We start from the raw sequence: 17883 nt of genomic DNA, 5'->3' as shown, positions 1-17883 counted from the left end.
ACATGAAACACGCCCATCCACAAAGTAAACACTGTGAGTTTTAAGCCTAACATACTTTTCTCCAGTCGTCAAGACTGCGCTGTGGTAAGAAAGTGGGCCCGTATACTGGAGAGCAGTGGTTGAAGTCCACGTCCGGCCATCCTTAGTTACGTCTCCCATCATTTACCTAAATAATTTCAGGAGAATATTTGGATGGTTCCGTCAATCAAGTCGGGGTGCTTTCACTTTCTCATAATTGTTATCACAGCGCTTCGTCTCAAATTACTTGGACGTCGAAGATTGCTTCTGGGTGGGCGAAGTAAAAGGGACCGGAAAATATTTCATGCACTTTAAGGTAGGCAATCCAGTTTATATCATGCACACTCGGGAAAGATGATGAATTGTTCCTGGGCCAATCTTAAGGTGCTTGAAATATTTTCCGGGCTACTTTTAATTTGATCTTTCTGTTTAAACTCTAACCTTCCTTGGTTTGCCACATTCAATTTTATTCCTGGCATCGTAATCTTTCTGACGAATTAAAAGTGTTTGTAGACAATGATTTAAAACCGGTCCCTTACCTTTCGCTATTACCAAATGAGTTCTGCTTGTATACCTAATGGTGAGACTCTGAGCTATAAAGATGGACAGATAAGGCTCCGCGGTAACTGCACTGCTGGTGAAAGCCAGGGTCTAGATCGAGTCGTCGTCTGGCATTCACTTTCCTTTAACCACCCTCCTACCATCATCCTCGTCACAGGAAGCCATGCTATGTTTTCATTGTGTCATTTCTCAGGAGTCTAAAAGTGAAGCAGTTTATTAGATGAAGATAGCAGCCCTCCAGTAGCTCATGATTCGTTCCGTATCACACACTGATCATCACCATCACCATTCCCCATATGGTTGGTGGGCGCGAGCGTCACTTGAGTGCAAGGCGTGATTACTAATGGAGCAGGCAGACATATTTCAGAAACTGCTCAAAATGTTTTTACTTTTTTCTGCGTAACATATTAAAACTACTGTCTGGAAATGGGATCATTTCTTGAAAATGCCTCGCAGCAATGGCGAGCGTGAGAGCGTGTTGTGCTGTTTGCATGACGTGGTTGCGTTGCTGTCGTAGGAGCGGTCGCGGAACGCGCTCAAGGAGTGCTACAACCGCAACCGGTACCCCACGCCCGACGAGAAGAAGGGCCTGTCCAAGAAGACGGGCCTGACGCTCACCCAGGTGTCCAACTGGTTCAAGAACCGGCGCCAGCGCGACAGGCCCGTCCACACCCGGAGGTCGGTATGCCCCTGCTCGCTCACTTCCCTAGCTTTTCTGCATGTCACCCACATAATGTGTTACTCGGCTCTTCCCTCCTTCTGTCAGCTCGAGTGTCATGTTTGCTGTGAAATACATCATCTCGTGTGTCATTCCCCACTTTTATCAGTGATAAACAATTAACAGTAGTGAATGTTGAATGATCTTTCTTTTATGACCACATCATCAGAAAAGCTCCGTTTGCGACTGTGTTCTGATAATGTCAAAATAAGAGCAGAGACGTATTGATCACCTACTCAAAAACATTTAAACCTCCGATCATAAATTACTGAAGTATCGAAAGGCGGTACCTGTGCTGGTTTTTATGTTGTTTCTCCAAAAGACATAATCCCGAAAGATTCTACATGTTACATATAACTCCTATTCCAAGCTTTCTATGAAGTGAAGCTTTTTAAGAGATACGAGCAAATTCCACCAACCTGAACATTAGTCACACTACAAGCTCCCTTCTCATGATAACTTCGACTATAAAACACAGCTCTTGAATCCTCTCCACGGTCATTTAAAACGAAGATAAAGTTTTTGATTGTTTTTAGTGGCTGACTTATTTTATAGAAATCGCTAAAGACCTCATCACGAATCAGTAACTTTCCCCTCTGTGTTGCACCAACTTGTAGGACTCTCACACATTTTCAGTGAAATATTACGCATACACGTTGGGCACTGTACGTCATAGGACAAAATAGGCACGCGAATTTCATAAAATTATTGGTCCCTGTCAATTGGAAGTTTGTCGACATGAAAGTCATTTGGAATGTAACCAATGCCCGAATGAGACTCGGGCGGCGTCTCGAAAGGGTTAACGTTATAACAAAATAAGCATAAATTACATGAGGACAATAGGGATTGATACATTTACTACTGGTGTAAACACCTAAATATAAGTAGTATTTAAAATATATGACAACTGGTAGCATCTAAAGACAGCGTGTAGAAAATGCGAGTCATGTCGAGATCCATCCGTAAGGTGTGGCGCACGAAATACAAGTTAACTTGAGATCCGTACGCAATGTTTTAATGTAGAACAGTGGAAGAGTAACCGTGTGTACCGCTTCATAAAATGCTTCTTTCTGTTGCTATTTCATTATGAAGCAGCTCGAAATGAAATTTACTGATGTTCTTTTTACCCATTCAGACAGCACATCCTAACTTGTTAGCTGGTCTCATAATCATCTCATCCCCTAAAAGAAGTCATTATGTTGTTTATTGCGTCGCTTTTTAATTGTTCGCGTATCTGTACTTATTTACGAGAATTCGAAATGCTCCATGAATTCTTGAGATACGTTCTGGCATGTTCTTTAGGTGTAGGTTATCGTTAGTTCTTTCAGCTTCTTGATCTTGATCCTCTTTGAACTGATTATCTACGTCGTTTGCTTAGTTTGGTGTTGTGTATTTCGTAAATATGTCCGTAGAATTTCAAACATACCTAACATACAGGCTCAATTAACGGCTCTACTGGAACGCTGTGATCTGCTTTTCTCCTATTGAAGCCAGCTCCATTTAATCGTTCGAGAACGTATATTTCCTTGAATCTCTTCAGTTCTTGTTTTTCGATTTAAAATGGTCTTTAATGAACCTGGTTTTCGATGTAGAGTATGTAGAGATGGGGTGAAACAGCTGTCTTCAGAAGCTATTGTTTCACATTACATGATATTATCTTTTTGTTCGTAAAATTATATTTTACTCTTTGATTTCCATTCTTATTGTTACCAATCAGAATTTGTTACGCGTTTAAGAGGCTTAAATCTCTATCATAAAGTGGATTTATGTGAATTAAGACGGCATGTGTGTGTAGTGTTACGACTTTGGGGTAAGCTGTGGCACTGTCTAATGGATGTAGACAAAAACGAAACACGAAAGTCGTAACATAACACACTTATGTCGTATTAATCTACATAAATCTACTTGATGACGGAGGCTTAAAGCACTGACATGGTGCAGCGGAAATAAAGTCAATAGTGACTGGTAACAGTAAACTTGTTGCTTCAATTGATATCAGTTAACACATTAAAGCCTAACAGAAAAATGTTCCCACTTAAAGAGAGTCCATTCTTTAAGATCAGATTATAAGAAAACCAATCCCTATACGTTGTTGGTTAATGTAGATGAAAATTACCTCTTTCGGCTTCTAGAAGCAATCTGAGATCAGACTGGTTAGCTAAACTGTAATAAGTCACAAAGGATTCTACACCTTGAATGGCTGCCTCAAAGGAAGAAAGGAAGGAAGACCACCCATTGAGGACGAGGTCATTAGAGGGGAGCAAAAACTCGGATCGGGGAAGGAACTCAGAAGTCCCCTTGCAGGGGAACTATCCCGACAGCCGCCTTTAGCGATTTAGGACCATCACAGTAAGACCTAAATCTAGACGGCCAGATGAGTATTTGAGACATCGTCCTCCCGGATGCTAGACCAGTGCCTAACACTGCGCCACCTCGCTCGGCAGGCTGCCATGGAATAGTAAAGGTGCGTCATACCATTGCGACTATCGGTGCGCATTAGGCGCCTGCGGCCATTGCACGCAGCCCAAGCAGGCGCATGCTCTGGTGAGAAGTCATGCATGCCTCTGAATTCTGCCTACGGACCACCGTGCGCAGCTGCAGGGGTTTCCCCATGCCAGTCGGGGAGACATGTGCCTCTACTTTCCTATGGAGCAAGCAGAGCCGCACGACGACTAGCCGCGAGGCGCACAGGTGTAACGCACCTTCAGGAGTGCTAGAAACACTGAGGCAGCTATTATAGCTGATCAGTCAGATAAGAACATGCCCTAATAGGCTGGAACCTGTGACTGTAGTACGAGGCGTGTTTTTTAAGTAAGTACTGTTTTGAAATTAAAAGAAAGACATTCTAAGATATCTCAATAATTTTATTTTTACTTGAAAGCCTGCACCTTAGTCTACTTTTCTACATAATTTCCGTCAATATTGAGGCACTTGTCATAACGTTGTACCAGTTGTTTAATACCCTCCTCGTAGAAGTCTGCCCCCTGGCTTGTTAACCACTGCATCACCACTGTTTTGACTTTGTCACCGTCTTGAAGACGCTGACTGCCCATGTGCTTCTTCAAGTGCAGGAACAGATGGTAGTCACTGGGCGCAAGATCGGCGCTGTACACAGGATGATCTAGAATTTCCGATCGAAAAGATGTGATGAGATCTTTGGTCTGATTCGCCACATGCGGATGGGCATTGTCTTGCAGCGAAACGATGCCCCTGCTCAACTTGCCACGTCTATTGTTCTGAATTGAATGGCGCAGATTGTGCAATGTCTTAAAGTAAGCTGCTGCATTGATTGTCTCATTACGAGGCAGAAATTCGACAAGCAGTACTCCTTTTCTGTCCCAAAAAACTGTGCACATGATTTTCCGGGCAGAAATTGTTCGCTCAAACTTCACTTTTCTGGGTGAATCTGAATGCCGCCATTCCATGGACTGTTGCTTTGATTCTGGCGTGACGTAAGCCACACATGTTTCGTCACCCGTAACAATTTGGCTAAAAAAATCATCATCGTCTTTGTGGTACCGCTCAAGGAAAGTCAATGCACTGTCTAAACGTTTGGTTTTATGCACATTTGTCAACATTTTCGGTACTCAACGTGCGCACAATTTTCGGTAATTAAAGTGCTCGATCACAATGCCATACAAAACACTACGAGAAAGATTAGGAAAGTCATCCCGCAAGGAGGAAATCGTAAAGCGTCTGTTTTCTCTCACCTTATTGTCCACTTCCTGCACCAAACTTTCATTAACGACCGAAGGACGCCCACTCCGTTGTTCATCATGCCCATTTGTGCGGCCATCTTTAAATGCTCTCACCGACTTTCATACCATTCCATCACTCATAATGTTTTCTCCGTAAACTGCACAGATCTCACGATGAATATCGATCGCTTTTAGGCCTTTAGCACTAAGAAATCTTATAACAGCCCGTACTTCAAAGTCGGCAGGACGCACGGTTATCGGAGGCATCTTAAACACTCAGCACAAAACGTAAACAAGGAAGAATCAGTTTGTAATGGCGTCAGTGCGTAGACAATAGATGTAGGTACCCAGTGCGCATGTGCAGAGCGCCGACCGCAGCGCTGCGGCCGCGGTGTGGCAAAAAGGTACTTACTTAAAAAACACGCCTTGTACATAACAGTTTCTTCTCACTGCTAGTTGCTGTGCCTCTCTAGAACAGCATGTTTATGCTTATAAAAACCACGCCTAATATTCCAGTATGCATTGCTGGGGGTGCTGCAAAAACGTTACCCACCACATCACTTTTAGGTTTCTTGATCCGCAAATAGTAGCAAATAAGTTTTTCTTTTCTTTCTTCCAGAAAAAAGTTGCATTGACTTCAGACGTATGATTAAAAGTTATAGTTTCTCTCTTGCAATATTTTCCACCATGCCGCAATAAAACTGAAGTCATTGAGGGTATTCAGTAACAATGCGTCCTACATTAACCACAGCATTATATCCTGTGGAAAAGAAAAACCTCGGCATTCATCTCGGATAACCTACTGTTTACTCACTTAACCTATACACTGGAGTGAGCTATAATGCTTAAGTTGACCCGATATTTCGGATATTTGTTGAATGTTCCCCAATTTTTGTAGCTGTAACAATTTCCTAGTCGACGTTAGTAATAAGATATTGTACAGATGCTCTCGAAATAGTAATTTCCCTTCTCAGTTTCCTAATTACTTATAATGGACGTTCGTACATACATGCTGCCATTCAGCCAGACGTGCCAAATAAAACATGTGGGCTACTCTGGAAGTGGATAAGTGTAGCAAAGATCTGTATATGTTACGTCCTGAAAGCTACTGGAACCGTAGGTAAATTTTGGTACCAAGTATTCAAACGCCAACCGCCTTGCCGCAGTGGTAACACCGGTTCTCGTCAGATCACCGAAGTTAAGCGCTGTCGGGCTGGGCTAGCACTTGGGGATGGGTGACCTTCCTGTCTGCCGAGCGCTGTTGGCAAGCGGGGTGCACTCAGCCCTTGCGAGGCAAACTGAGGAGCTACTTGATTGAGAAGTAGTGGCTCCGATCTCGGAAACTGACATACGGCCGGGAGAGCGGTGTGCTGACCACGTACCCCACCATATCTGCATGAGGCCTATGAGCTGAGGATGACACGGCGGCCGGTCAGTACCGTTGAGCCTTCATGGCCTGTTCGGCAGGAGTTTAGTTTTAAGTATTCAAACATATAATTTGCTAGAAAAACCTTTTGAAACTACCTGAATTTCTCGATGTTGATATGTGATCGAACTCTTTACTGGTACCTCGCTAGATGAAGGTACTGAGAGAAATGGCGCAGTAGTTAGCACACTCAGAGGCGGATCCTCCAGGGGAGGAGGCGGGGGTGAAAAAATTTTCCAATGATCTGAAGCTGTTGTGTGTTAACATATAATTAAGCTGCTTATTGTTGTTTACTATGCCAATAACCGTATTTAGGAAATTCAGGGCTACTGGAAAAACTGAAAAATATATAATTTTTAGGCTGACGTGTGAGGACTCGGGGTTTTTCGGCACTGGTACCAGTGTCGGTGGGGGTGGGGGGGGGGGGGCAGAGAGGGCGATCAACCGTTTGCTGTCCCCCCTCTAGATCCGCCCATGATTGATGCTGGACTCGCATTCGGGAGGACGACGGTTCAATTCCCTGTCCAGCCATCCAAATTTAGGTTTTCCGTGATTTCCATAAATCATTTAAGGCGAATGCCGGAATGCTTCCTTTGAAAGGACACAGCCGATTTCTCTCCCCATCCTTCCCCAATCCAAGTTTGTGCTCGTCTCTAATGATCTCGATGTCGACGGGACGTTAAGCTCTAATATTCCTGCTTCCTTCAAGATGAAGGCGATCAAACTATTGAAATTTATGAACCTGCGACAGATTATTTTCTAGCTGTTTTATTCATATGGAGTGATTATAGCTTCTTGTTGTAAAAAATTACTCACACGCCTCGCGTGAGACTCAAACATGCCACGCCCTTAACAGTTCAGTAGGACGCGTACTTTGGGTCTTTATAAATGAGCTTAGAATTCTAAAGCAGCTATATAAAATATATTATGTTCGTAAACAACGTGGATACCAGAAGCAGCTTCGGCGACTGATTCAACGTTGACTGTTTTTCTGTAAAATCTTCATATGGTTACCAAATTTCGTTTCTTTCTTTCTTTCGTTTTTTACTCCCTTTGACATTGCAGTCAAATATGATTATAAAAAATTTTTTTTGAATGAAATAAGTTGTCTGTTACGGGCGTAACAGTTGCCATTATGTAACAGCTATTCCACTTCGCATTAATAGAGTAACAGCTCTTCCATTATTTCGCCATAAATGATGAAAATTACGATTTCAGGAAACTATGATTAATTATTCCACAACTGTCGTGGGTGATTTGTTAGGATAGTGGTGTGGGGAGCAGACGCGACAAAAAAATTGGTGTGAGTGCTGGGTCGTCTAACCTTTCATTCTAAGTCCTGTGTTTAGGTGAGCTGAACAGGGAGACTTCACAGTGTGCGAATATTATTGACGTTACGGGGAAGGCTTTAAAAAGTCGAGGTTTGAGGGAACGCCCCATCCGTTTCCCGCCGGTACTGTTCACCCAATCAGGGAAGTTGTGTGCAGACCGCAGAAGCCACCCACCTCTCACTGTGGATACAACCTAAATACCGCGCAAACTGACAGATACGACCGTGAAAGGCAGCGAAAATTGGAGAAACGCCTTTTGCTCTATACAAATCCACAGGAAACGTTACAATATAGGCTCTGTTCTGACCCGTATCTTGTGTGCTGGCGGAGAACTTTTTCTGAATCCGGCGTGGATTTTGTAACTCCTTTAGACTTCCCCCAGAGACTCCATACTCCTTTATTTTCCTCCGCATGCCTGTCAGAGGGGTTGTGTCACGTTAGGCCCTTTTCTCCACTACCCTAGAGAAGCAGTAAGAACATCCAGTTTATTGATTCCGTTCACAGGCAACTTCGATACACTAACATTAAAAAAAGAGAAACATACGTTTCCAAAAGAGAGATTTGTTTCGTTACCAACAGCTATACTTGAGAGTCCAGTTACTTCACTTGGCAGTTACTCACTTCACGTACCGTACTGAGACGGTTGCCAAAATTAAAACACAGAGAGATCACAAGGATAGAAAAACGATTTCGCTAGGCCACTGACAAAAACAAACGCTCTATTAAAGTGATAAGAAGTAGTAATGTGCTGCGTGTTTTGCACGATTAGTCACATAATACCTTTTGGAACAACATATGCCCCGATTTTCAGTGTCTCTGAGAGGTGTGAAACCCTTCGTGTCTTACCACAAAGAAAAGTTGTTCGTCGCTTTCATAGTCATAACTGAACTATTCTTCGCTTCCTCATACATTTATATGTAGACAGTAATTGCTGCTACCATTACCTCAACTACGTTGGGATTAATTAAGCGAAAGAACGATTTGAAAGTGATGCTTTTGATATTTCAGCCTAATAATGTTGTTATTCCTTAGAGGTATTAAAGTATTCTAACTCCGTTGACACAGCAACAACAAATCGATCGTCTCTAATGTAAGTTAAACGTAATATAAAAGATATCACCGTCAGCATCAAAGAATTTAATTTTGTCGATGCTTTCAACTCCAGAAGCCATTCTTAGTAACGAATTTATCGCAGAAGACACTTGCACATCCTCCTTAAAATGGATTGTCTTACAAATAGTAAATAAATCGCCTTTTAACACAAAATATTTGTCAACGAGGAAGAATTATTTTTTTTCTAATACGTCTTAAATGTGTTTGCATTAGGTTACACCTTTGCTTTTGGTTCCATAAAATCATTATTTATAGATATAAAACAAAAACTGCTATTGAAACAGTGGAATTCGATACAACTGAACATACGTTGCCACTTTCAGTTTGTTTAATCACCTTCAGAAAACTTTCAGAAAAGAGTTCATGTGGTCATCTTTAAGACTTACACAAACTAAAGCATGTGAAACATCAATGGATTCTTATTTGTGTATTGTCCGAAAATAGTTAACTAAGCCGAAACGTATGTAAAATCTTTACGAATTGGTCTATTTTAGTAGATGATTTTATTTCTAAAATTATAAATTTAAAACAGTGTATGTGAAAACTGCATAACTACTTAATTTTCTCTTACGTCAGAACGGACTTAAATTCCGATGGCTGTGAACGTTTGACTAATTGGTCACGGAGGTTTCAGAAGAAGTTGCTTTATTTGTAATGTACTAAATGCATTTGTTGTTGGCGTCAACATCAATTTGTCATTCCTGATAGAACTATTTTAATTGCGTTGTATTACAAAATGAATTAATTTTCTTTAGATTTTTCAAAATAAACACCATTTGCGCCTTCTGTAGACAGAACAGAAAAATATATCCTCACTTCAAGGATAAGTTTCAGCAGAGGTAGTTCCTGGAGTCCACCAATGCGCGAAGTTAGCCACTGTTTAAGGCACTTTACCCGCATTCAGGGGGAGGGAGATTCAAAACAGCATTAAACAATTCACATGTTATGTTTTTGGTCGTTCCGCTATGTCGGTCAGAGGATGGTTCCTCTGAAAAGGATACAACCGACTTTGTACACCATTCTTGCCCTATCAGAGTTTGTATTCTGCCTTTTATGACCAGTTCATTGATGGGACGTTAGGTGTAAAAGTTATATTAAACGGTTTACAAGAGTATCAGTTGTTTAAGTCTATATCATTGAAGTGTTCTGCTAGTTACAAAGTTTTTATTCACGTTAGCATCCAGGTCCGTAGTAACTCTCATTTTATTTAAACACTAGGAATATATACCTGTTTGTCCTCATTCTGTTCTGTACGAGAGATTAAAAACAAAAATGAAATGCTTGCAGGAAAATAGGAATGTAACATTTAGGCCTGTACTGGACATAAATTGTGAGCCTCAAGTGAAGGGAAAAATTGGCAGTTGTATAGTCTACCGTTATCCTTCAACGTACTTTTAAATTTCAATGTTATATATACAAAAATACGTAACTGAAGTTTTCAGTGTGTTATATTACGACGGTGTCTTGACAGGAAGGCAGCTGCACCAGTCAAAACGGTCATGTTTTGTGGATTTAGTCTTTTTTCCCTAGACTGAGTAGTTCAAATTAATGAATATGTTTTCTTAATCAGACAATTATTTATAATTTTGCGTAATATGGGAACAGAGAAGTCAAAAAAAAAAAAATGGTTCAAATGGCTCTGAGCACTATGGGACTTAACATCTGTGGTCATCAGTCCCCTAGAACTTAGAACTACTTAAACCTAACTAACCTAAGGACATCACACACATCCATGCCCGAGGCAGGATTCGAACCTGCGACCGTAGCAGTAGCGCGGTTCTGGACTGAGCGCCTAGAACCGCTAGACCACCGCGGCCGGCAACAGAGAAGTCACTCGCCAAGTGTAACGTCCCTAAATCATCCTTGTGCACTTAGTTCTTCTGTTAGAGGTATCAGATACAACTTTTCCCTTGCTAGGCGCGTTATTAGAGTTAATGAGTCGCTGGCCTACACTTCTCTTATTTAGTTGATAGAGTTTGGTCTGACTTGTGTTCAGCGAGCTTGAGAGTTTATCTGTGTGCTTCAGTCTCTCCAGCTTTATCTTTTGTGATAGAACTTTTTAAACATGTACATTTCAACAGTGTCTTGCTATTTCAGTTTGTTTACGTTGATGGCGCTGACAGAATTTTGACAAGTTCGTTCATATGGAACATACTCACAGCAAAAAGGCAAAGACGTTCACAGCTCAACATCAGCGATGTAACGTCCTCTGTTCACACATACTACCAATGAGGTTATTCCAATATCTTTCAGATGGTATGATTTATTTCTTTGTATATAATATTACTTCTTTCAGCACGTACATATACCAAAGACTACCAGGATAATTACTTTTCTTTCAGATTTAAACTGTTAAAACTCCAAGGATTATACAGATACGCCTTTTGTTTCATAACAACTCAGTGCAGACGTTTATTATATTCTTGATAGGATCCTACCACTCATTGTAGGCTAGTCAGAAAATACACACACACACACACACACATACACACACACACACACACACACACACACACACACACACACACACACACACACACACACAAGCACACGCGCGCGCGCCCACACACACACACAGACACACACACACACACACACACACACACACATGTCCGTGAAATTTATCTGCCGGCCGGAGTTGCCGAGCGGCTCTAGGCGCTACAATCTGGAACCGCGCGACCGCTACGGTCGTAGGTTCGAATCCTGCCTCGGGAATGGATGTGTGTGATGTCCTTAGGTTAGTTAGGTTTAAGTAGTTCTAAGTTCTAGGGAACTGATGACCTCAGAACCATAGTGCTCAGAGCCATTTTTGAAATTTATCTTGCCAACAATCTCCCCTTTAAGGCGTTGGCTCCTGTCGAGCTAACTTCTCCCACTAGCTTTCCAATAGATATATCGTGGAAAATCAATTTCTGTTTTCACCCGTGGACTAAAAGCGCTAATACTTCAAAATATTATATATCTTCAACACACACTGAAGAGCGAAGGAAACTGGTACACCTGCCTAATTTCGTGTACGGCCCCTGCGAGCACGCAGAAGTGCCGCAACACGACGTGGCATGGACACGACTAATGTTTGATGTAGTGCTGGAGGAAATTACAACCATGAATCCTGCACGGCTGTCCATAAATCCGTAAGACTACGAGGGGGTGAAGATCTCTTCCGAACAGCACGTTGCAAAGCATCTCGGATATGCTCAGTAATGCTCATTTGTGAAGAGTTTGGTGGCCAGTGGAAGTATTTAAAACTGAGAAGAGTGTTCCTGGAGCAACTCTGTAGCATTTCTCGACGTGTGGGGTGTCGCATTGTCCTTCTGGAATTGCCCACGTCCGTCGGAATGCACAACGGACACGGTTGGATGCAGGTGATCAGGCAGGATGCTTACGTACGTGTCACCTGTCAAGTCGTATCTAGGCGTATCAGGGGTCCATATCACTCGAGCTGCACACGCGCCACATCATTACAGAGCCTCCACGAGCTTGAACAGTCCCCTGCTGGCATGCAGGGTTCTCTCCATACTCGTACACGTCCATCCGCTCGATACAATTTGAAACGAGACTCGTCCTACCAGGAAACATGTTTCCAGTCATCATCAGTCCAATGTTGGCGTTGACGGGCCTAGGCGAGGCGTAAGGTTTTGCGTCGTGCAGTCATCAAGGGTACACGAGTTGGTCTGCAGCTTTGAAATCTGCAACAATTTTCGGAAGGATTGCACTTCTGTCACGTTGAACGATTTGTCAGTGGTCCCATTCTTGCAGGATTTTTTCCGGCCTCAGCGATGCCAGAGATTTGATGTTTTACTATATTCTGATATTCACGGTACACTCGTGATAGCCGTCCGCGGTGGCCGAGCAGTTCTAGGCGCTTCAGACCGGAACCTCGTGACTGCTACGGTCGCAGGTTCGAATCCTGCCTCGTGCATGGATGTGTGTGATGTCCTTAGGTTAGTTAGGTTTAAGTGGTTCTAAGTTCTAGGGGACTGATGACCTCCACTGTAAGGTCCCGTAGTGCTCAGAGGCATTTGAACCATACACTTGTGATACGGTCGTCCGGGAAAATTCCCACTTCATCGCTACCTCGGAGATGCTGTGTCCCATCGCTCGTGCGCTGACACCACGATCAAACTCCCTTAAATTTTGACAAACAGCTATTGAAGCAGCAGTAACCAATCTAACAACTGCGCCAAACGCTTGTTGCCTTACATAGGCGTTGTCGACCGCAGCGCCGTAATCTGCATGTTTACATATCTCTGCCTTTGAATACGCTGGGCTATACCAGTTTCTTTGAGCTTGAGTGTATAAACTTCTATGGGATGATAACCAATCTGGGAAAAATCGGAAGAGTTAAGAATTTTGGGTATCTCGGTGAAGCCATCCAGGAGAATGGATTAGAAGAAGAAGCAATTAATGTCAGGATGAGGAAGATAAACCAGGCATACCAAGTGACAAAGAATACCTATAACAAAAATTCTATGAGTATAGGGGCCAAGTTCAAACATTATAATACAGTTGTATAAACTGAGTGCTTTTATCCGTCCAAAGCTTTGGCCATGAACAGCTGAACGGCTGGAAAAGCGAGAGCGTACGATATTATGGATAATCCTAGGTAATAGATGGGTTGATCGACAATGGCGAATGAGAGCAAATGAGGACTCTTACAGCAATACAGAACTTACCACAGCATCCACTAAGAAGAAACTATTGTTATTTTATGGTCATCTCATGAGGATGGACGGTGACCGACTAACAAAAAGAATATGGAGTTTCATCCAATCTAAGAAAACAAGGCCGAGATGGTTCGAAGAATGTGAAAAAGATTTTAGGCAGATTGGTATCTCAGAGAGAAATATTCCTGACAGGAAGAAATTTAGAAGATTGGTGAACAACTACCAAGGTTTTAAAATGGCATCAACGTGCAAAAGGCGGTGAGGACCTTTGTCCAGAGAGCATAAACAGGCACTTCTTTGTGGGTTAGTAGATACTGGTGGGAAGTCAAAGCTTGGAACAAGAACAAGACGTAGACACTAAAATGAAATTGGTTGTTACCACGGATTCCACTGAGACTCAACTCGAAAAAAAAATTCTATGGGAAGATTCTGGTCATCCAGTTAACCACTTAATTCGAGCTCTTACTTTTCCCTTCTAGAATAAAAATTCGAATGTTCACAGATCGAGACTACGTTCCCGACAAAACTAATTTTATCGCAGGCACAGTCTAATTATTTAAATCTCAAAACACTGACTCAGCGTTTCGCTGTCAGAAACTTCCTTCATATCTGACCCATTTTCCAAATTACAACTCGATCCCGCCCTGTATCATTGACTCACATCTATTACTACTTCTACAATCCAGAGAGTGTAAAAAAATCGTCCTTATGAAACAACCAAAAGTGGCCCGTTTTTAGCCCGTTGGTAACAACAGTTTTGGCTTTTGAGGACAGCTGTCGCAGCTCTTCCTTGTAGCCAGCTTCTTGGCTTTCGTTTACAACAGCGTCACGGATTTTTCTCCATGCTGCGTCTCTCTCGCGTCTGAATTGGCTACAGCTCCCTTTTCTGTTACTTGAGTACAACACAAAACACATACATAAATAAAACCTTATCGTTAAGAAAATATTTGTTAATATTAACGGTACAGGATATATAGCGACAGCGCTAAACTTCTGACTATCATTATCCCTGGCAACAGGAACACACTATTTTTGCCCGTCTCAGAGGCTGTAGCAAGACCATGTCGTGTGCTGTTCAAAGAACTGGAGAAAATTATTGTTACGTTTTCAGATAAGAGTATTTCAACATCTGACTGATTTCTAAAATCTGTTGTCAAAGTGACACGACCATCGATACGAACATGGGTCTTAATAGTGGGATTCGTATTTGGTGTGATAGATTGTAATAACGTCTAGATACAGTTACAATGAAGAGAACGAATTTAGGAGACGTGTTGTGCAACCAGCACCTAACAGAAAATTCTAACATTTTTCCAGAATTAACACATATGAAAGATTTGCAATCTCGTTTATAGTAATTACTTATTAGAAAGTAAAAGTAACGTAATATACAAGTATGTACAAACTACCTTCAGACAAAAATGAAATTTATTTTCCACAGAGCTGCGTTTTTCAATCTCTTTTATTTAGGGGCACATCAGAATACGTTTCAAAGTCTCGCGACACCCCAACAAGTGGTTTTTTTTCGCTAAACCCCAAAAAATCAAACACGGTAACGACTGTGAGATACAAATTTCACGAACGTAAGACTTTGATAGGAACGTATCTACATAAATATAAGACATGCAATAAATGAAACTTCTTACTCTTGGGCAGGAACTTTAGAAAAACAGCGAACACATAAAGTACATAGATTACATATTTCTTGTTATGGGACGACTATGAGAGACAAATCTCAAAAACTCCACTTTGAGAATCCACCGACGTTTGTTACTGACGCGGGCGACAACACCGATAAAGAGTGAAAGTAAATAGGGGCGGCGCAAACAGAAGATCCAAGAACGCCGCTCGCAGCAAAAATTGAGACTTCTGACGTGAAGATGGAATTAGGGATCGTTCGTTTTAAAGTTGAATCATGAAATATATGATTAATATAACACGATACGTATTTAAAAACGTACAGTTACTTATGACGTGCGACTTCGTGCAAACTGGGCTACTCTAAAAAACGATTTGCCGATAATTTTTTTATGTTCTAGATATTCTATCTGCAGATTAGTTAGGTTTAGGTAGTTCTAAGCTATAGTGGACTGGTGACCTCAAATGAGATGTCAAGTCCCATAGTGCTCAGAGACATTTGAACCATTTTAAACCTTTTCCGACTGCGGACCAGAGTGTAATATTACCAGTAGTAACTGTTTAAATATCATCACAATGTCGAACAGTATAAATGCACCGCAGATATCGAGCGTACACAGTTAGTGTCAGAAGTATGCAGTACGTATTTTTTCTGCCAAACTGCATTTTTAATTTCTCTTTTCATTTTTTATTGCAATAGCTCTTGAAATGAACTAGCGAGTGTGAGGTATAAGATATTGTCAAAGCTTACAAAGCTCAAAGCTAATCGAATCGTCGACATCACGCTCATTTTATCCGTTCTCGACAAAGGCGTAATACAATCTTAAATTTTTGTTCTTTAGATGAAAGAGATTGAAATGAATTAATACATGCGTAATTTTTCGTAGTCCGTTATTTCTAAGTGGAAAACGGAAGACAAAATTGTTGTGCCCAGCTGGCTGTTGTGGTCGAGCGTTGGAAACGCGTCAGTCCGGAACCACGCGACTGCTACGGTCGCAGATTCGAATCCTGCCTCGGACATGGATGTGTGTGATGTCCTTAGGTTTGTTAGGTTTAAGTAGTTCTGAGCCTAGGGGACTGATGACCGCAGATGTTAAGTCCCACAATGCTTAGAGCAATTTGAACCATTTTTGTTGTGCCCATAAATTTTGACTTACGCGTGCAATATTAGAAATGTGTGACTTCTGGTCCTTATGAGCTCTTATTTCAATTATCTTGAGGAAATAGCAGACGATGAGTGTCTCCCTCAACTTTTGATAGAGAATAAACCACGATCGATATCTGGGACATGCAAGAGGAGCAGTTCGCAGTCCGAAAGTATCTCTCATCCGCAAGCAACGGCAACGAACATTGAGACTGGCTTTAGCACACATGGCCCGTTCGGGCGACAGTCTCAAAACATCGTAACTATGCGTGCTCTGAAGAAGTTCGTAAGCTCAGCTCCTGTATTCGAGTTCTTGTTTTATACGACAACCTGCCGCTCAGCATTTCGTCTTTACTCATTGCCCAGCATTTTATAGTGTCATATAATTTCTGTGTATGTGTGTGTGTGTGTGTGAGAGAGAGAGAGAGAGAGCGAGAGAGATTCGGTTTTAATCTTACAATAGCTGGAGTGAACTGATATGACAGCGCGAATAGCTGAGGTCGAGCGTTGCCTGCGAAACGGAAATGCCTAGTCTGGAGTTTCTCTTCGGCACTTATTTTGCCTTGTCATGTAGAGTACAATCATTATGATATTCGACACTGTGATTATTTACGCTCCATAAGTAGGATTTTTTACGTTGTCCTTCCTGTACGATTCTGACGAACACTGGGAAATATGGTTAAACAGATGTAAATAAACAGTCAGCTCACGGAACGAGAGAAAACGGTAGCGTAAGCTCAAATGAGCTCTCTTGCGAAGCACCCAGGTCTGCTCACCTGTTCTCGAATATCGTTGACACCTGTAGTCAGTTCCTCTGATCGGAATGTCACGGCAGTCTCTCGCTACGCTGCGTTATGCGAGCTACTGTTGAGTACTAAAGGAACAGCGCAAAATGGTGACTACTGACAACGGAAACTCCCCATCGCACTCCGTTCCGATTTAGTGGTAGGAGAGCCCAGAGGTCAGCCCTTCAAAAACGGAACACAGATCAAGCATGAAAACAAGAAGGAGTTGTACTGAATTGTGAGAAAAGAAGGAGAATAGAAAGTGAGCGGTCCACGCTCAAGCTGTGCAACATCTAACGATTTCGATTAGCAACCGTGTCGTGGTTATCTGGTCACGGTGTTAGACTGCGAAAAAGAAAATCCGTGTTCAAATCTCCCTCGTGCCCCATTTTTTCCCCACAGAATTGTGAACGCCGCACTGAAATTTGTGTCTGTGTCGTGATGTAACGCCCGTTTGCAGTAGTGAGGTGTAAGGAACGGACCTCCAAACGTACGTATCATCTATCTGTGCTACGCAAATACTACATGTTATGACTCTTGCGTTCCTTTTTCGAAGCTTTTACTCTTGAATTCCATTGTTTTAACATAATTCACACCCCTTTATACTCGTATGTTGTTTTCTGTGAGAGGTCGTCTCTGCGTAATCTTGCCTGCTCTCACAATTCACCACATTTACTTGCAAAGGTAATATATTCTTACCACATGACTCACATTCTATTACCAAAGTATAGTATGACAACTGCCAAGACTACAGAACAACAGACACGTCAATGATCGGATGGAA

At 42.0% G+C, this 17883-nt stretch overlaps 1 protein-coding gene across 1 annotated transcript in view; it reads left to right on the top strand.

Annotated features, from left to right (window-relative positions):
• The window catches only part of LOC124775172 (homeobox protein SIX5-like), a 157692-nt gene that overhangs the window by 11889 nt on the left and 127920 nt on the right, over positions 1-17883 (top strand). Inside the window, exon 2 of the mRNA XM_047250015.1 lies at positions 1097-1257. Coding sequence (XP_047105971.1) covers positions 1097-1257 — 161 coding nt within the window. The remainder of the gene's footprint in view (positions 1-1096; positions 1258-17883) is intronic.

The sequence above is a fragment of the Schistocerca piceifrons genome, chromosome 1 (genome assembly GCF_021461385.2).
Source record: "Schistocerca piceifrons isolate TAMUIC-IGC-003096 chromosome 1, iqSchPice1.1, whole genome shotgun sequence".
Taxonomy (NCBI): Eukaryota; Metazoa; Arthropoda; class Insecta; order Orthoptera; family Acrididae; genus Schistocerca; species Schistocerca piceifrons.
This window is presented reverse-complemented; position numbering and strand designations above follow the sequence as displayed.